Genomic DNA, 21,340 nt, shown 5'->3' with positions numbered 1-21,340 from the left:
CAGTTGGTCAACCCACTTTGAGCCATTGGTTTCCATCACTGTGAGTGGTGGCATTAATCATCTGTGTGTCAGGGATTGTGCTTATGCTTTTTGGATATTTTAGCATATTTGAAGCCGGATCACAATCAGGATAAACTTCCTGGTATTTGCACAAGCTGCAGGCTGTGAGCCACAGGAGGCAAGAGACCTTTAGCTGCTCGAATAGTGACACTTTCCAGATGCAGTGGTTTGACGCCCAAGAAGCTGCCTTATGAGTGAGGAAACGTGGTGGCCATCTTTAAAACAAACATTTCCCAATATTGTCAGAATTGCGGAATTCCAATTTTGTTTCACTTTACTTCACTTAACGGAATGCTGCGGTCAAATGTAAATGTAAATGTATTTGAGCTTGTAAAGCGCACTGCTACCCGTCCATAGGTCTCCTGGCGCTGTATAACTCTGGGGAACCCATCCTGGCTTTCCCTGTGGGATGGTCCCTGCTGGGAGTCCCCAAGGTGGAGCTAGGCATCCCCAGAATTGATGGGGCCGTTGTGGAGATTAAGCAAGCTAATGGCCAGAGTTGCCAGGTGGAACCCCAGATTAGAGTAAGCACCGAAGCGAGAATTATCGAGTCCGCTGACCAAGGTCCACTACCCTGCCGCGTTGGGAATTGAACCCTGGTCCCGGGCTGACTTCTGCTCTCGGGTCTGCCGCCTCTAACCAGTGAGCCACACAACTTCACTGAGCCACACTACTCCACAAACAAGAATGAGGAGTAATTATTTTTCAATGAGATTTCCATTTGCCATTTTGAAAGAAACCTTTTTAAGGAGGCAAACGCTAATCTCTCTTTTTTTTCATCCTGTGTAACCCCTCTTGTTCTATGTCCCCAAAGCTATCCAAGAAGCACTGAAACAATGCATTTATCTCATCACCAGCCATATTTGTATCCCAGGTTGTCTGCCTGTTTCTTCTCAAATGTTGCTGCCTTTATTTCTGTCTCCACCCTTCTCATTGATCCCCTTGTCCTTGTTGTAAGTCTCTCCTTTTTTCTGGAAACTTCTCAGTTTTCCTCCGATTCTTGTAAGAAATGTTCATATATCCTTCACTCATGTTTCACCGTGTCCCTGTATATCGGTTTCCCATCTATGGTTTTAACTTAGTCTTTGTTTCTCACCGTCTCCCATGGTCTTGTATGGTGTCTGCCTCTCACTGTTTCTAAGCAGTCAATAGTTGTCTCGGTCTCTCCATTTCTCAACGTGTGCATATGCCTGACTGTCTTTATGTCTGTTTCTATCTCTTTGGATGCCCTCTGCTGTCTGGCTGTCTCTTCACTGTCTCACACTTTTTGGGATGCCTATCTTTCTCTTTCTTTTCTCTCCTCTTGCCTTTGCGTGCCAGGCTATCTCTCTCTCCTGTCACCATCTGTGCCTGTTTTCTACCTCCCTCTTCTTCCAGGAACCACTCTGTGTCGGTTGGCACATCTATTTCTTTCTTCATCGTTGTGTTAATGTGTGTAAATCTGTCTCTCCCCTGGCTCTCTGTGTTTAGGTGTCAATATGCCCCATACATGTTTATTTCAGTTCATAGCTATTATTCATTTGCCTTTTCCTTTCTCCGGTGGAATCCGTCTGACCCTCCCTGTCTCTTCCTATGCAAGTGAATATCTTTTATACTGCCCTCTGCTACTTTATCCATGACTAACTAGCTGTCTCGATATAGTGCTGTCCCTACTCCTTGATATCTTGTCATTTTCTGCCATCCCATGGCTTGCTCTCTCTCTGTCTGTTGGTGGGCACCCACCTTTCTTAGGTTTTGTATGAAGCTTTCTATTTGACCCTCTTCTCCCCGTACCTTTGTCAACAGGTGTATCTGTCTTCCTTCTCAAAGCTCTTCTGATATTACTGGGTGTGTGTAGTCTGTCTGCTGCCCGATGTTAGGTAACTTGGTCTCTGCCTGCCTTTACCTATGCTACAAGGGCGTTTCAGACTCTTCCGTGTCTCTCACTCTGTCACTGGGTCTAAGTCCCTCATTTCAGTGCCTTAACTAGTGCTCTTCCTGATGGTCACTCAACAGACAAAATTACTCCTCTAGAAGGTTCAAATAAACTCGTACAAATGTCAGTGGATAGTGACGAATGTCAAAGGGCAACTCCAGCTTCCTCCATACAATCAATAGAGCTTGTGACTGTAACTAGAGAGGATCGATCGATCCATGAGCGTCAAAGACTGGATTGGGAGCATAGTGCCCTGGCCGAGAAAACATGGAAATACCATGTAAAGAATCCAGAGAGTACTCAGGTAAATATGGAATCAGGCATCCCTAAGCAGTCAGTCAATCACAAAGCTGGATTGGAGCTGCACAAAATAATCTGGATACCAGAGTACAAGTCTCAGGGGGCACATGACATATTAAATAGGAGCAACATTTTGAAGCTATTGACGGAATTTGAAGACCTAAAGGTTATTTGTACAGATGATCTTGAGCGGGTTCAATTTCTTAAAGGCACGATTGATACTTCAGCAAAACAAACCTTGACAACCTGGAAATCAACACAAATAGCAGAAGCAATTATGGGGAAAGTCGATATCTTTCAATCATGGGGCATCCAGATATCGCATCAAATTTCCCCACGCTACCCTGCTCCATTGGAGAGGCAGGGTGGAGTTCAACATTCCCAGAAAATGGACGATGTATCTTTAAATAAAATTAAAAAAAAACAGTATATTCAATATTATTTAATGCTAAGGGTAGAAGTGAACCCATGTCAGAACATGAAGAAATAAAATGGGAAATGGGGAATCAGACAATTCCACAGATAATTGGAAATGGCTCCCTGGTATGTTAAATGAAAAAAGAAAGGTCTGACCAATTGAATGGAAACTGAAACAAGACACAAAAAAGGATATACATGTGGTATCCTGGAATATTGCTGGTGCAAAACGTTTACTGGAGGGAGGCTTTCCATTGGATGAATGGCAAGGTTGTGATATAATTGCTCTACAAGAAACCTGGCTACGAGAAGAAATTGCCCTTGCCGGGTTTACACACCATAGTGTAGCAGCGGAAAAATGTAAGATCTATGGCCGGGCCATAGGTGGACTTTCAGTATACGTGTCTTCATCCCTAAAGATTAATTCAGAACAATTACAGTCACCAGATTCAAGTATTCAGTTAATCAAACTAACAGATTACAATAAAACCAATCCAATAGTCCTTGTAAATTATTACACACAACCGAAAATTAAGAAACAAAAGTTAAAGAACGAGATATTGTGAAAAGTCATCACGAACTTACGCTCGATTGAACCATTAGCTGATATAATAATCACTGGTGACTTTACTTCCAACCTGATCCTAACTCCGGTAGAGGATGATAAACTAACAATTGATAATGCATACTGGGGTGTTCCCGAACAGATACAAAGTAGTGTAGGAACACGAAAGGACAAACAGGCAATCCAACTAGTGACCGAGTTAGAGTTCCTTGGGCTGCGTGTACTGAACGGGAGGTTCCCGGAAGATCAACCCCCCAGCAAAACATACGTTGGTCCTTTCTCACAATCCACCTTGGACTTTACAATGGTTAGTCTTTCAATCTTTCCTTTGGTAACTAGCTTTCAAATCGAGTTTACAGTGCTGAGTGACCATGCAATGCAACACATCATATTTAACCTTAACAAGGAAAGATTGCAATCGTCATATATATTGAAAGGTCAGTTGAACTCTGTTAACTTGAAACGTATAAATTGGTCCAACACAAATGATCAAGAGTGGGATTCAACAATGAAGGAAACATTGACAAAGATTGGGAATGTCCCAAATGCGATCCAAGGATGGTCTCTTTTTCTGTTAAAATTAAAACAAAAAATGAAATTGCCTGTCATAAAATCCAGCAATGAAGGTCCACGGAGTAAGCTCCCGAAAGAGCTACAAGATCTGAGAAAACAACTTCGAAAAGCCCAAAAGACGTTAAAGTCGGCAGACCATGGTACAAACCAATGGGCCAGCTTCCGTGCTCAGCGAAAGGAATATAAAAATATGATCTGGAAACTTAAAAGGTCAACAAATGATAGTTTTTGGTCACAAATAATTTATAGTTCAAAATTACAGAACACAAATACATTTTGGCAAACTATAAATCAATTAACAAGACCCCGTAACGTCTTAACTTCAAATGTGCAGGAATCAGAGCGGGCATCGTTCCTTGCTTCAAAATTTACGGACACCACGTTAAAAAGCTACTGTAGTGAACTTTGTCCAAAAAGTCTAAAAACAATATGCCCCGCAGAATATCAAGTGAGCCAATCGAGGACTAATAAAAACAGTAATGAACTGAGTACAGACTTTCAGACCAATCTATACACAGCGGAAGAGATAATTAAAATTATTAAAAGAGCAAAATCAAATGGGACGCCAGGTCCGAATGGCATTCCACAAGCTGTGTACAAATATTCACCGGAATTTTGGGGGCCTTGCCTGGCCGAACTGTACTCAGATGTCCAAAATTTAAACCAAGTCCCAGAAAGCTGGCAAGGATCAATATTCATGCCAATTTATAAAGGTGGTGAAAGATCCAAACCAAACAACTATCGTCTAATAGCGTTGCAGGATGTTGAGGCAAAATATTTTGCAACACTACTTCTAAACGATCTGGTTACCTGGTCAAATGAAAAAGAGCTGATCCCCATTAATCAAACGGGGTTCAGGAAGGGGATTGGAACTATTGCCAACATCCTATCCATCACCATGATTGCGGAGAAGTGTATGAGAAAAAAGCAGGATCTAAACATGTGTTACGTCGATCTTCAGGCGGCGTTTGACAGTGTCGATCGTAATTTATTGTGGATGAAATTGAGAGCATGGGCCATTCCGGAAAGTATTTTAAGGGGTTTGCTCCTATTTTATTCGGATACATGGTCGCAAGTGAAAATAGGTGATGGCACCCGGCTATCGAGAAAAGTCCCTACAACGATTGGTCTCAAACAGGGATGTGTTCTTGCGCCTCATTTATTTAATCTCTTCATCTCGGATCTATCGGGGCTATTGAATAGTTGCAATGCTCATCCGCCGAAACTAGGTGATTTACAGCTCAACCATCTGGCCTATGCCGATGACATAGTGCTTATGAGTTTAACGAAGGTGGGTCTAACCAGACTAATAAACAAACTTTCGGTTTACCTGCTGGCAAATAAACTGGCCTTAAACATCGCAAAAACAAAAACTATGCTGATAACCAATCGCCGCGGATCACATCACGCTATTTGGTTAAAAGGAAAACCATTAGAGAAAGTTCCAGCATACAAATACCTGGGCTTCTACCTTGACGATAAGCTTAATTTAAAAGAACAGAAGAAATATCTGACTCAAAGAGCGGGAGCCTTGATATTTGGTTTAAGTACGTTGACAAAAAAACTGGAAGGTCCATCACTCAAACCCTTATTAACTGTGATGGCCAATAAAGTTCTCCCAACCCTGACCTATGCAAGTGTGGCAATGCACGGAACGGATGCGGACCTATTGAATAGTTTAACAACCAAAATTTATAAAAAGGTTTTACGATTACCCAGTATGACATCACCAGCGCAAATGCGACTCAAATTTGGATTAAAAAATGAAGCCCTGGGCAGACTATACTCATACATTAAGATGTGGTATAAAATAAAGCAAAAAGCAGTTAATAGCAATCTCAATACCTATTTATGGCAAGAACTTCAATCCCAAAAAAAATCCAAAGCCAATCAATTCCTTATGTATGCTTTGGAGGCCACAAGCTCAAAAACTTTATGGGATACAAATTTGTCATTTGCTTTATTAAAACAGATTTTAAATAAAGCAGCTAAACTTCATTCACTTGTTTTGGATAAAGAAATTTTTTCTCATCATTCGCACTCTTGGACTGTAATAAATGGCTATAAGACACTGACACCGGCACTGTATTTGGAAACAACTTACTCCATTTTTATTAAAGGAAAGCTGATGTCATTGAGATTTGGTAACTTTCCAACATTAGCTGATGAACCAGCCTGGAAACAGCAGGTAGCTGTCTCATGTCGTTTGTGTGGCAGCTCCAAAGAGGATCTTATACACATAATTTGCCATTGTAAGACGCTGTCTAAGGAACGGACATATTATTTAAAGAGTAGTTTTCAGATTAAGAGGTTGCGAACATGTAGATCTGCTATTATTGGATGCCTGGACACAATTGCTCCTCGGTTACATTGTAAGCTGGTGAAGTTCTTGCAGGCATTTGAGAAACGCATTAAACACCATGAAGATATCTAATGCTAACGATTTGAACTATTGCACAATGATGTAAATATTGATCGGAAATCTTTGAGTTTTACTTTTTGCCTTATAATAGACGTTTTATTGCTAATTTTAACGTAATTTTACAAAACAAAACAAAACATTTTCTTTTTATATAATGGATGTGTTTTTATCTATTAAATTGTTATGGTTTTAATTAACTGAACAATAAAGTTTAAATTTCAAATTTCAAAATAGTGCTCTTCCTCTCCCTTCGTTGTCCCTTTCCCCCCAGGTTTCTATCTGCTTCTCTTTTGATTACCCTTTTCGCTATGAGTGACTAATTCTACATTGTTAGGTCTGGTCTTTGGGTTACCTTTAGCTGTCTCGTTGGACTATTGTTTTCCCAAAAACTGTTAAAAAATATACATACATAGTGGGGCTTTTGGTCAGCAGGCTTCCCCTATCGCCAATTGGTCTGTTAAATTGTTGTCCTCATTATGCTTCCGCCCACCAGTTAGTCCACTTTACCTGCTGGCTCCATTCACTTTGAGTGACTGCACAAAATCTGTGTACATTGTTCACATCCACCTAAAATAGTTCCTATCTCGTCAGAGATAAGCCGGGTTGAAAGTGTGCTTTTTCCTTGTATTTCTTTTCAATCTTAACTTTAAATAGCAGTTATTTAGTTTGCCTGCACTTTGGGTCCCCAGTTAAATATGGATTTTTTTTTGTCACTGTTTCCCAAGCTATAAAGTGTTTAGGTGACATTGTACCTGACTGCAATTTGAGTGCTAAGTTAGCTGGTGATTTATTCTTGTCGTTTTCACAAATAATAATAAAAGTGCATGGCACAATAGAAAGTTTGCTATGTAAAATAACTAGTAAAACGGCCACAACAATGAATTCATTTTAAATTTAAAAGGTTTAATGACCGCACATAGCAGCCATATTTAGATGGGCACATATTTTCTACTTTTCTTTTTTGTGCACATTCTTGCAATAAAAATTAAATTAACCTTCACACACCAGGCTTATTGGATTGGCCAATGCATGCTGTATTCTGGTGCCTGCACATGGCCACTTGTGCTGGTGCTGCATAGCACTACTTACAGTTGATCTTCAAAGTGGGTGATTCCAGCCAATATTTACACTACAAAGAAATCTATTGCAGGATTTCCCAAAACGCTTGAAGATATTCATTCTGCATATTTTGATGGGGTTTCTCACAACAATTTTCTTCAGCAGACCTTCTACTTTTTGCCAGCAAACTCTTTACATACAGCTTTGTTTCAAATAGAGGACCATTGAGCTTTACCCATAAGCATGAAGAAATGGTCTCTACAAGAAGAGAGGCACTAGTTGGAGAAGCAATTAATTTCATTGCACTAAAACCTTTTTCACAATCTGCTTTACTTACTGGCAGGGCTTCCATGCAAGCAACTAATTGTTTTTTAATGCTTCAGGGTTTTTTTCCCACCAAAATCTTTTCCAAGTCTAAAAGCTTGGATAGTCTTTCTTGCAGGCAGCTGAAACTCTGAACACCGCATCTGTATATCTGTTTCACCATAAAGAATGCATTCATTACCAGCAGGCAAGTTGCCTGTATCTATCACACTGAAGCTGGCTGTAAGTTCTTTCTTTAGAATCCGGGGCACATTGTTTATTGATATTTACAGACTGACTTTGGTAAAACTGATTTTAAGAGCAACAGAGAAAAAAGAAATATTCTTGAATTTGCCCTTGACAACTGCTCACTGAGCCGCAGAAGCAAACGCACCTGGTGAGTCCTTCATTGCTCTAAATATACATACTTGACTCACCAAAAGTCTGTGGGCATGAACAATTGCAATGTCCCTCCTCTGTAAGGAGAGTGAAAAATCTTTGAGTTCCTGGAGTGCATCACACATTACCCCCAAATCTCCGATAAAAGAATAGAATGTAAGCTTTTTTTATGAGACCTCCACACTTAATCCAGTCTCCTATGGATCTGGATGGGTCTTTAGAAGCATCCTCAAAATGTTTACATAAGGCAGGGAAGCAGTTCCAAACTGCTTTCACTGATCTGTAGCTGAATGCTACCCATCTAGTATCGAGCCTTTTCCCAATTTTCTGAAGCTGTTTATCTAGCTCACTGGCGGCCAAAATTAGAGCTCTGCTATTTTTGATGACCTGCTGAATATGGCATACAAGTTCATGAAATTCTTGATGTGATTAAGCCCCACCATCTCATCAACTGTATCTGTCACAGCAAGTTCTAGACTGTGAGCCAGACAGTGCCATTTCCGTACATGATTTGGAAATTGTGATTTCAGCAATGCTACTACTTCTCCTGTTCCAAACATTAATGCTGCTCTATCAGAACATACCACAATCAAGATGTCATGTAACAGACGTTTTATGAGTCCAACCTTTTCGAAGTAGCTTTAGGAGAGCTGCCTTTATGCCAAGGGCATTTTTTTCCGCCAGCTCCCATTATCTGAAATAGATGGTCACTGGGGTACTTTCATCTCCAAAAATCCTACAGAGGTAGATGATTAAGGTAGAAGTAGTGTTAATAGTTGTGCTCTCATCAATTCATACCATGATATTTGGTTTGTGTTTTCTGATATGACAGACCAACCCAACCTATGTTGTATTTCCAGTGCAATATGTTTGAATATTTCAGTTGCTACCACATTGCTGTGCAATACACGGCCCATTGCACTGCCGATCTTTGTATGACTGATAATTAGTTCAGGGTGGTCTGCGAAAGGGCGATCTTTTGTTGCCAAGTAGTAGGCATTATCAGATACCCTGCATGTGCTCTTCATGTGTTTTGCATTACATTCTTACAGCTAAGCAGAATAAATTGGTGATGAAAGTACAAGAATGCCAAATGAGCAGCACTCGCTTTTTGCTCCGTAATCTTATTTGTGACCTGTTTCTGCCTAAAAAGCTTTTCTATCACCAGAAGAACCAACATTGCCATCCACATGCACTTGACTTATGCACATGCCCTGGGTATTGTGTACTGAAAGACGTGTTGATTTAGCCTGTTTGCACGAAGAACAACCTGACTTCAGATGCAACCATTTATATTCATCTTGAAAGTAATACCACTGATTAGTGGTCCAGCAGTCAGGGTGTTTGGCAGTGTCTGTCTCTGGCACACGTTGAAGTCCTTGTAAAGGTGAACAGTCCTTGGCAGACTCTTGCAGAGCTTTACTTGCCTCTTCGCTAGTTGGTTTCTCTGGACATGCCTCCCCTGTAATACGCTGCCACTTCAGTGATGGTAGGAAGTCACACATTTTAGATTGCAGAGACTTGTGCTTCAAAGAGGAAGCAGACAAGCCACTACTAGCCATGTTAAATTTAGAACTTCCTGCTTGAAGGCTGGACTGGTGTATCCGGAAAAGAAAATCATACTCCACTGGTTTTTGTTTCCAGGTGATAAGAATATTTGGCTTCTTATCTGCAACAAAATGTTTATAGTTTACTCCAGTGATCAATTAAACATTGAAGTGCCATCTGGCAAGCAAATGTTCCTCTTCATTTTGTGCTGCTCCTAAAAGGATCTCATTGTGTAGTGGAGTTTCTTACAAAATTCTTTCAACAGTTTTAGCACCCTGTCAATGGCAAGGAAAGCTAGTTAGTCTTACTAGTAGTTTGGAGTCCCTGCTAATTTACATCAACAGACTCAGAACATTTTTTTTGTTCAGTTTACAGAGTGTAGCTTTTGAAGTACTGGTACAATTTTTACACAAAACACATATTTCTTTTAAAATATCTTTAATGAAGTTTCAGGGACTAAACGGTGCATATGACCTCAAACATTTCAGGAGAAAACTATTCAGCTTTGCAAAACCCTTGCAGCTAATTTTTTCAACTTTGTGGATAAAACCTAAATGGACAATCCCAGAACTTTTTTTTTTTTTTTACTTGTTTGCCAGTTATGTGATTATACCTGCCATCTGGAGTTTGTGTCAAATACCTCAATGCAGTTAATTGTTGCCACCTTAGGAACTGAGTTGATCATTTGAACAAGCATTTAGCAGTGTCGCTATTGCTCAGTTTTGTTCGTTTAATAGTTAAGGTTGAAATAATTAATTTAATGGTCTAAGGAAAAGCAGTCTGATCAAACAATTCAACTTAATACACTGGTGATACAAGATGAAAAATAGCAAGTTAAAAAAGAAATGGCATGTTCAATCTTTATTTTGTTCTTTTTTGGCTGAGGAACGCCAGGCAGCTTTAGCATTTTGTTTTATTGACCAAATTTGTAAGGATTTCCTGATCTTGAAGGCCTAAAACATGTGTTGTCCGGTGCTCTAAAAGTCCATATGCCAATACTTGTAACCAGACTCGTCACACAATGGCACTTAAAACAAATGGACATGTATAGTTTCATAACTTCACTCTAAATAAGTGTTTCCCAAACTGCAGATCACGATCGATATTTGCCAGTTCAGCCTGCACACATCTTAGTAATTTAGTATTCCCATGTTGGGGGGGACCAGCCCCTCAGTGGTCTGGTTTGCACATGGTTTTATACAGTTTCCCAAGATGAGATTGGCTCTGACCGAGCCCTCCAATTCTATTGTCCAGATCTCTCCAAAAGGCCAAAGGAGCTGAGAGCCTCATTTTATTTTTACAGGGCATGCTGGTTATTCGGACACAACTCTATGAATAAATATTACTGAGGCTTTCTCCTGCATCATACCTGGTTTGGAGGATTGCAAGTCTGGCGTTGCTGAGCCTTGGTGCAGGATGGAGCTGAGCCTTGGGCAGTCTTTGGTGGAGTCGCGGTTTGAGGTGAGTGAGGACGGTGTACCACTGTCTGATCCTGGGGAGCTGGAAATCCGCTGTGCTGGAAATGGTCTGGGTTCTTTGCTGAACCTAGCACTTGAATGAAGTTTGATTGAAATTTTATTTTATCTTTAAATAGTCTTTATTGGTCACTCATTGCAAAGAGCAGCAGAAAAAGAAGTCTGTTGCTAGTAGTTGTCTTTCTGCCTGGTTAACTAAGGAAGCAGCATTTTAGTTTGACAATTGTCCTAATGCATTTCAACAAGAACATTGTCCCATTATTTTTCACCACTAAACCCTTTGTTTATATAAACTACAGAACTAAATTACATAGACCTACGTACAGACTGCTAGTTAATGGTGTTAGAAACCAAAAAGCAACATCCACCTCTTGAGGAGGAACAAAAAAACAGGTAGCATTCTTTTCTTATTTAAATTATTCACCGACATTCAAACAAACAACAAAATAGGCGGTTATAAAATCTGTTTATAAAAAAAGACAAGAAATAAGGAACTATATTTGCCCTATCTCCTAAAACAGAAAACATTTCCAAATGTTCAGAGTCTTTCCAACCGCCTCAGTATAATGGCTCAATTCTTTACAGCATGGTAACAGGAGTACTTTTTTCCATCTCTGCATTGACTAGAACCTAAAATAACGACAAACAGGCTAAAATAGGTCGCTGACATTAGTAAACAATGCACACAGTAGAGATGTGGAGTTTAACAGTATTTGCTCAGTTTTACAAATGCCAAAATAGTCAGCACCGATCCGTATTGCAATAATTCAATTTATAAAATTGTACTACTGAAACTGGGAACATCCTATAGATAGAGTAGGGCTAAGTGTCAATATGTATAATCATATATTCCTCCATAGCTTATCACTATTAGTGGGGGTGATATCACTTTGTGTCTTTAACGATTTCATAAATTGCCATGTTGTAAATGAATCTAGGACCCTAGTGTAATTTTTCCCGATTCATGCCCTTATATAGGTATAGATTATCCAATCCTTATATAGGCATAGAAATCATTACCATATTTAGACTGAGCCTATGCAGCCCAAATACGGCATGGCTACTTCCACTAAGTTCCAAGAATCAACAACGATTTCTTAGAGAAACCCGCCTTCAGCAGCTAGGGACTTCTCCTTGCCTGAATACTAATTTATCTAGGAAATCATGGAGTTTTTGAACAACTGAGTCCTTGATGACGTTAAGTCCAATCACACATCAAACTCTGCACCTTCAAAGTATAAATATGCCTAGATATGCCCAAACACATGGTGGTTTGGAGCAGATCGACTAACTACTTGCCTGACGCCCTGCAGCAGCAAGTGCCGAAGAAAGCCGACCCTCCAGCTGACTCACTGAGAGACGCTGTCTTTTCTTCTGCCAAGAAATCCAGCTCCAGTGTTTCCAGGCTACACTTGCGGGTTGCTGGGAAATCGAGTCCTGAGAGAGATACAATACCTCCTTCATTCTAAACCAAGGTACGGAGCTGACTAGACCCGTAGAGAATTCTTGGACAGATTCTCGGCAGAGAAATACTAAACTTAAGCTACTCCTCACTTACTTCTTCCCTTGTACTAGACTTAGGTTAGATACACCGGGGTAGGCGTATTTTTAGAAGCACCAGTTGAGTACTTTTTAGTCATTATTTTATCACTGTATGTATTTTATGCGTTTTAGGCAACTTATGGCTTAGAACCCATATCATGCTTTTACAGTACTACTTTATAATACTTTTCGTATTATATGACCTGTACTTTATAACCAGTATTACGATTGTAGCAGTACATTTATTATGCTTGAGAAAGAAGACTGTTCAATAAATACTTTTTATTGAAAACGCCCGTCTCTCTATTTTCTCAGCACCTATGGTGAAACGAAGCATGCACGATTGACTGAGTAAAATAGTTATCTATTGTTTGCGCGACTCTAGAGATTGATTTCTTATTCTTGGGAAACAAAGTAGTCATGTTTATGCGGTTGTCAGAAACTAATCCCTTCTTGTGAATTCGAGAGTTTCTAGTGACCTCTGAGCTAGCTGGCACTCACAATTAAGTTTAATATATTCGGTAGAGACCTAGTCGACGTCAGTCCTACGTCCAAACTACAGGATATATTATTCCAATGCGCAGAGCCTATTGGGAATATAGGAACTACACTACAGCCAAAGCAAGACTGAACAGTGATTGCTATACATTAGTTTAATTGCAGTACACTGACCCTCCACTGCTCATGAACAGCAGCTCACCATTCATGCAGTATGGGGTAGTGGATAATCACAGGTCCAACAATGACTCCCTTGTCCTGGCCAGCATTATGTCTGATAAGCAGTAGCTCTGGGAATGACAAACAATTAAACTGCAAACTCTGTTTACTTCTGACCACAGTGAATGTGCTACAATCGATTCACAATTCACACCTGATTTCATCATTTAATGCCCACTTTTGTTCAAGAGTAGAAGGCCCTTACTTCTGATAATTTATTTCTTTGCGATGGACTTTGAACAAACTCATTCGCAAATATAAAAGTTTCATCGCTCAAGTTCGCTACCTGCAACATTTCACACTTCCTGTCTGCACCAACATTGTAAAGCATAGAGGTGATATGAGGACCAGTCCCTCTCACCCTCATCCCCCCAACCCCATCCCTCTATGTAATCAGACGTTTTTGGTAAACAAGCTACTGCTGGCTTGGTGTTTAGCTAGGAAACAAACCATGGAGCCTGTTTTGTTGTGCTGGAGTTAGCAAGGGAGTAAAACAAAACCAATTATCTCCCCTCCAATTATCCCACCTTCAGAAAATACAGCTTCCAAAACGTTAAGTTTAGGTGGATTTCACGTTCAGCAGGCTTTAAACTTGCTGGTGCCGTTAGGACTGGGGCAGGATCAAGCAGACCAATTCTTCTGCAAACCCCTTTAGAAGAGGAGGGAGAAATGATTCACTTGTGGCTGGATTACACTGCAGGCTCCATGCTCTTCGCTCACTTTAAAAGGTTAGACAAGGCTCCTGCTGGTGGCTGACTGCGCTGGTTGTCTGACTCTAGTTTTTAAAGCAAGTGCTGGTCCAGTCGTCGGTGGTTCTTCTTGCGATTTCCCCACTCCAATGGCTGGCACCACGACAAAGTTGTTGCTCAAGTGTTGCAAAAAGAGAAGGGAAATCCATAGAGAAAAAGCTCCTCTTTAAGGGATTTTCCTTCCGGCTACAATGATCACCTGGCATGATGTCATGCTGTGACTTTTCCACTTTTCCACAAAATGAGCATGTGCACATTGCTGTGCATGCTCTCACTGCAGTCTGCAAAAAAAACGGACCGCTAGTGGTAGGCCATAAAACAGAGCCCAACAGGCACCCGTTTTGAGGTCCCCCGTTTAAAAACTGCTCATGGTCAGCACCGGCAGGACCGGGCCCACTTAAAGCTCTGGCAGTCTGTAATTTTTATCAACAGCCCGCAGGCGCCGCTGCCGAGCGACTGTATTGCCAAATACCAAGGCAAAACAAACTGAAAGCAAAGAGGGGGAAGAGAGTGTGTGTGTGTGTGTGTGTGCGCTTTTAAGTCTTTAAAAATGCTTATTATACAAAATATTGTGCTTACTCTCACTTATTACCTCTACCAGAACTCATTCATCTCCCTTTCCACTGCTTCTTTAACCCTCTCATGTGCTCTGATTGTCGTATAGTGCATTTTAACATTATATGCCACCGTGATTGTCGGAAAATCTGAAGCTCACAAGCCCCAATCTGAATGACCAAGCTACACCCCCCCTGTATTTCTCCTCATGTCTCTTTCTTCTACCAGTATACAGACAGTTTTTCATCCTTACATTCTCTCTTCGTCACTGTTTTTCTATGACTCTTTTCCTCTTTCTCCTTTCCAACTTTGCTGCCATTCTCGCTTGTTCTCAGACAAGGTCTGATGATTCAAAAATAAGTTTCAGTCCCCCAAAAAAGAGTGCTGGTAGTACTCACTCAATTTACGCACTTGGGGCCCGATTCATGAAGGTATTTACCTGTAGTAAAGTTATGAGTGCAGAGACTCCATACTCCTGGCAAATCTCCATACTTGTGGCGGAATCTCTGCACTGAGGACCAAGGGTGTAGCTAGTAAGGGTTGGGTTGTGTGCTTCAGATTTTCCGATATTCAGTCTTATCATATCATGTTTAAATATATTATACCACCAGCAGGGTGCATGAGAGGGGCCTTTTGGACAGTGGAAAGGGAGAGGATAGCGGATTGATAGGAGTACTAAGAGAAAACAAAATAATATGTAACATAACCAATATGTTTGAGGACTTTCAAAACAGAGAGGTAGTGGTTTTTTTTCTGTGTATGTACAAAATCTTGGTGAAATACGGCTGACTTCTCACAATACCTGTCTGAAAGTACCTCTACTCAAATATTTATCAGAAAATACATTTATAAGGAGGGTGTAACACCCCCTGTCCTAAAGCTACTCCCATGCTAATGACTGTAGTACAGAGACTCCGTAACTTTACTATACCGAAGAACCTTCGTGAATGGGGTCCTGAATATAGATCCACCTCTGCATCATCCACACTAATCTCTTGTCACCAATTAACGTGATATAAAATGTTTTAGTACAGATTGCCGACTTGTGGTACAAATGAGTAGCGTCCATGAAATAATGCAGAAGTGACTCCTCCGCTTTGCCTCGTATCTACGGACCATTTTTGGACCTGTTCCATCACTAAATTACATGTTTTACTAAATAGGTGAACTTAGAAGCTAAGGCTTGGTCTGTGGGTGGCACTGGCGCTAGAAGAGGAAGTGGAGACGGGCAGTAGTGCTGGGAGCTTTGGCATTATGATTTGAAGAGATTTGCGAACCTGTTTGGGTACTCAAATACTGAAAAAGTGTGATGGGAGATTTCAAGTACTTATCAGAGGGTAGGCGCCCGCTGGGCAGTACAGGGATTTTTTTATTTATTTTACAACCATTGCTTGCAACTTGCTACACTGTTCGTAATGAACATAGCAAAATACTACTTTCTGCTATATCTACTACGACATAGACAAGACACTGCAGTCTATAGTCTTTGATAAAAATGACAAATACCATCTGATATATATAGTGGCACCATTGGTAAAAAATGTCAAGACCACTGCCAACCATACACACTTAAAGCTAAATATCACAGCTCCAAAGGTAATTTTAAGACCCTCAACACATACATCCACATCACTCAAAACACAAACAAGAGCACACTTTTGTAAGGAGGCCTTAGGAGCAAAAGGATTTTAGTTTCTGCTACTTTGCAGGTGTGTGTTTTTGGCTGGAATTGGATGTGTCCCATTATCAAAATGGTTTGTTATTCAAGACTTGTTTAAAATTTTGATTTTTACATTCAAAACTTTATGGCCCAAGACTCTGGTTGTAGTCTGATTGTTCCAAGATCACGAGCCTTATTCTGGAGAACATAAACTATATTGTTAAATAAGCAATCGCAATGGAGCGCACACCGCTAGCCCCTCCTCCGGATCGCCCCTCGGGAATCTGGTACATGGAGTTCTTGAGTGGTTCACCCATGTGGGTGCAAGTAGGTACTTGTAAAACTGATGATCTCTAGACCCGATACATGTCCCGGGTTTTTGGATATCGCCCGAGACATGGCTCGGGTTTCGGGATAACTTCCCTCATCAGTAGAGAAAATAGTTAGGGGTGGAAGAGAAGGCCGCCAAACAACCGTCAATGGCCTCGATGCCCGAATTAAATGTTAGTTCCAGTGATCCTACTTGCAATCCGTCCATGTTTAGGGCGCACATGCTCCTTCCGAAGCTTAGTGATGAGGTCATCATAAATTACTCTTGGGCCACAGCTGATTAAAATACAGGCTGGGCACCTTCGAATTCTTGTATTTCTGTAAATTGAGATGAATAACAAACATAATGTACAAATATGTAATAAACTGATGGATGAATTTGATTTAAAAAAAATACAGGGCCTTTGGTGGTTTACAACACTTGGCTTTCGTCTTTACAACGTTCGTCCAAGAGGGCCAGATCAGTGCAAAAACTCATGCTATTACCATGGGCTAAATTTGTATTCATTACCTCGAAATGCAAATCATTTACATAGTTGTTATGTTTAAAATATTGTATAATCTGGCTTTCATAAGCCAGTGATGGACACTGTTGTGTCCTGCTGGACATGTTCTAATGTCTGCATTCTGTCCATCAACTGTTTTTGCATTTGTCATCCCGAGTGGGATGGGTATGCTCAGATGTGAGTCCCGTGCTCTCCACACCACTGGATTTAAGCTATCCTGGTTGATGACGGCTGATAGCCAGAAACCGGTCCTAGGATGCTTCATTCCGGTCCAGGGAAGACATGGCTTGGCAGTTCGGGCTGGACTGTTCCCATGATGCACAGGGTCAAGGCTGATTTGCATATGGCCATGTCTGAACTGGCGTGGTGTAGAGTGCAAAACAACGATGGATTTAGGCCCAGATCTCTGTACTGGGGTGAATGTATGACATTGTTCTGCATTCTGTCCATCAACTGTTGTGTTTGCTAGTGTCCCAGCAGGCACAAGTTTACCAGCCACACTCTTGAGGGCCAGACACGTACACCCCACGCCCATCAACCACAGGCAGTGAGTAGACAGAGCGACGTGGGCCTGCTAATAAAAGGGCCTGAGTGACGTGCTTGTGGCCAGTTCACTAAGCATCACCACAGTGTCTGTGCCATTATTTCTATATGGGCCTAGGGTCCGCGATTTACGACACCTCCAGCCTTTTGATTTATGCACTGGGCCACTAGAATCATGCAGCAATGGAGAGCCAAATTATGTTGCAATGGTGACTACATTATGCACAAAGTAAAGTCAAATTATACAACATATTACCGTATATTTTGTTGCCGTATTAGCTGACAGTTTTGACAATTTACAACACAATGTTGTCTGGGCAAACGTCTCATCCCATTAGTACCGATTTAACATCTGAATAGAACAGTCAGCAGCTGAAGGGTTAACAGTTAACATTTGCAAAGGGACTGTCACTGTGCAGAACCACCTGTGGTCCTTTTTTTGTAACATTTGTTCCATTCAGTTGGAAACAATTTGCTAGTTATGCAGCAGAATGTGGATTTAGTGGCAAAGACAGTGAATTCATACCTTTGAAGAACACACAGTTGCAGAATCTCATAACCCCAGTGCGCCTGATTATGCACCAAATATTGCACACTACCAATCCACAGAAGTAACACAGTAGTATTTCAATGTAGAAACGTATATGTAAGCAACAAGATGTTAATTTTTTATATTATTTTCCATTCACTTTTTCAGGGATTTGGTGTTTTCATTCAGGATGATTTAGCTATGAATTAGCAGATATTACTAATATTTTATATTTATTTTTTTCCAGCTCTGAATGTAAACTCTGAAGTGAAGGGACTGTGTAAGAGAACCCCTACCCCACAAAAGAGAATGGATGAACGGAGGGTGGAAAATGCCACAGACTGCGCCTCAAGGATCAAGCACCTGGAAAACTACATGGTGTTGAACACCACCTGGCAGAAAACCGTTCTCGCTCTGCTCAGCTGCACTGTCGGATCCTTGTGTATTATAGAAAATTCTGTAGTGCTGTGCGTCATCCTCTCATCCGCCTACCTCAGGAGAAAGCCTTCTTACCTGTTCCTTGCCAGCGTGGCCCTGGCAGACCTCCTGGCCAGCATCTGCTTCACCTACAGCTTTGTGGATTTTCATGTTTTTGGAGGAGCGGGCTCGCCTAACGTCTTCCTACTGAAACTTGGCGGTGTCACTGCTTCTTTCACAGTGTCGCTTGGCAGCCTGCTGCTCACCGCCTTCGATCGCTACATCTGCCTACACAAGCCTTTTGCATACAAGTCCGTGGTCACAAAGAAACGAGCATTGGTGGCTCTCGCTGTGACGTGGTGTCTCGCTGTCCTTATAGCCTACTTGCCTTTAATGGGGTGGAATTGTTGTAGATTAAACTCTCGATGTTCAGAACTGTTTCCCCTGATTGATAACAATTACTTGACATTTTGGATCTCCCTGGTCATGTTACTGCTCGCTTTTATTGTCTATAGCTACAGCCACATCTTGTTGAAAGCCCACAAGCAGGTTGTGTGCATGAACCACCACAGGCAGCAAGCCGGGCAGACGCCTGAGCAGGTCAAAATGCAAATAAACGTCCTGCTTGCAAAAACCTTAGTCCTGGTTCTCGCAGTAATCATGTTATGCTGGGCCCCGGTTTTGCTTCTTATGATGTACAGTTTGTTTGATAACCTTACTGAAGGCATAATGAGTGCTTTTGCTTTCTGTAGCAACCTTTGTCTCTTGAGCTGCCTGGTCAATCCCATTGTCTACTCACTGAGGAGCAGGGACATGTGGCATAGGCTGAAGAAGGGCCTGTCGTGCCTCCGTATTCACCTTTGGATTCCAGGCTGTAACCGAGAAGGGGCCAATGATCAGAATAACTCGGAAGCTGGTATCGTTTCTGATTCGACCCCTTGTGCCCTGGAAGTACATTGATGGATTGTTCCTCTCAGAACTTTGTTCCGAAACACAATATCTCAGTAGTGTAGCCCGTCCCAAAAGAAAATGGGCACGTGTATGACTGACAAAAGAAGAGAACCTAACAGTATGCTCCTGGTGACTTCCTTATTGTATTTGTGGCTCCAACTGCGTAGCTGTATACATACTTACATTTATAAACACAGTAGATTTTACATTTTTTGAAGGTCAAATGACCAAATCGAATAATTGACTTGCAAACGCCAGCTTGCATATGTGGGAAAACCTACTCTGAACAGCACCCACTGATCTTCACCTCAGGTCAGCCCCTTTTGTCAATATTGACTTCTTGGTGGACTCCAAGAATACTCGACATCCAATTAAGCGATTCTGATCGATCTCCTCCCCTCAACTGGAGCTGATGAGGAGCCTCCTTTATTCATTTCACGTCAACTATCTGTCTGCGGAGAACACATTTGTCTGCATCTGGTGGTTAGTGACTGATACTATGTGACAGGACTGACATTGACTATTTTGCCACAGTTGCTCTGGTATTGTTCGACTGCACTCCTTTAACCCCTTGAATGCTCATGACGAGCTGAGCTCATCATGGAACGCTCGCATGCGGGGATAATTCCCCTGTTGTGCTGAGCGTTCCACGGGAACGGGTGTGGCCGTGACGAGCTGAGCTCGTCATGAGCACAGGAGCACCGTGCCTCATGACGAGCTGAGCTCGTCATGAGCATGTGAGCGCTGTGCGCGCCCCCTCCCCCCCAGCACAGCGGGGGAATATCCCCCGCAGCGAAGGGGTTAATGCACTCTTCCCTTTTGTTGTTGGCATATGAATTGTAGTACATTTTGTGGACCCCATTCTAATATCTCTACACTTTCTTCGTCCACAATGGATGTTTCTCTCTTCACCTTCTCAGGCGATTTCCCCACCCTCTACCCATTCACGTTACTCCTCCCTATTCTTTCAGGCTATACTTTTCTCTTACCTCCATCCCCTTTCATCTACCCGGATTTATTTATCCCATATTTTGTCATTGCCAGCTCTGTTCTCCATTGCTGATGTCTCAGCTTGTTCACCCTCTGCTTTCCTAACCTTCCCAAAGTTCCCCTGTATCCCAAACAGATGGCAGAGGATCAGAAGAACGCCACTTGGGCCATACCGCAATGGTTGTATGTTTATTCAATTCTAGCTGGACTAGAGTTATAGGTATCATACCATTGATACATTTTGTAGATTTTCTTGAGTCGCAGAGTTTGGTTTTCTAGACCCCCTGGCTTTAATGACTCCATCAGTGTGCCAACCCAAGTCAGATAGCTAGCCAATCGCCAAAGCAGCCAGCTAGACACCCAGTGAAGGCTGTTGGCTTCCAGCAGCCCTCAGTTATGCCTGTCCCCATTATAGCCAGACATGAAGATCGTCACTCGCTCATCGCTCTTTGTATACAGTTTTTATAAGATTATTTGGAAGCTTGTTGAAGACTTTCCGTGTAAATATTTTAAAAATGCGTGGTATCGTGGACTTTCAGCTATTTCCAGCTATTTTCATTGCATTAGACAGTGTCCCTTTGAAGAGGCAACAAAATGAAACACACAATTATCAACCGTCTAAATACTCTTTGGTTTTATAATAATAACTACACTTGAAATGACCAACTTCTGTGATTAAATACCACAAATATATTCGCATAAGCTTGATTACCGTATTCGCAGGAGGAGAACAATACGAAAAGAATGTGCAATTGGTTTTATTATACATACTCACTTTTGATTACCTTCTCACACAGAGAATGAAGATCTCTTGT

General features: G+C 41.5%; 1 protein-coding gene across 2 annotated transcripts in view; it reads left to right on the top strand.

Moving 5' to 3' along the window:
• Positions 1-20,168, top strand: part of CNR2 (cannabinoid receptor 2) — a 113,075-nt gene extending 92,907 nt beyond the window's left edge. The window contains exons 2-3 of one of the 2 annotated variants that reach the window (XM_078683796.1): positions 10,865-11,022; positions 18,415-20,168. In XM_078683796.1, the coding sequence (XP_078539922.1) occupies positions 18,477-19,544 (1,068 nt within the window). In that variant the 5' untranslated portion in view covers positions 10,865-11,022; positions 18,415-18,476 and the 3' untranslated portion in view covers positions 19,545-20,168. The remainder of the gene's footprint in view (positions 1-10,864; positions 11,023-18,414) is intronic. The other variant, XM_078683797.1, reaches the window with a different exon arrangement.
• The last annotated feature ends 1,172 nt before the right edge of the window (positions 20,169-21,340 follow it).

This window comes from Lissotriton helveticus, chromosome 3_1 (genome assembly GCF_964261635.1).
Source record: "Lissotriton helveticus chromosome 3_1, aLisHel1.1, whole genome shotgun sequence".
Classification (NCBI taxonomy): Eukaryota; Metazoa; Chordata; class Amphibia; order Caudata; family Salamandridae; genus Lissotriton; species Lissotriton helveticus.
This window is presented reverse-complemented; position numbering and strand designations above follow the sequence as displayed.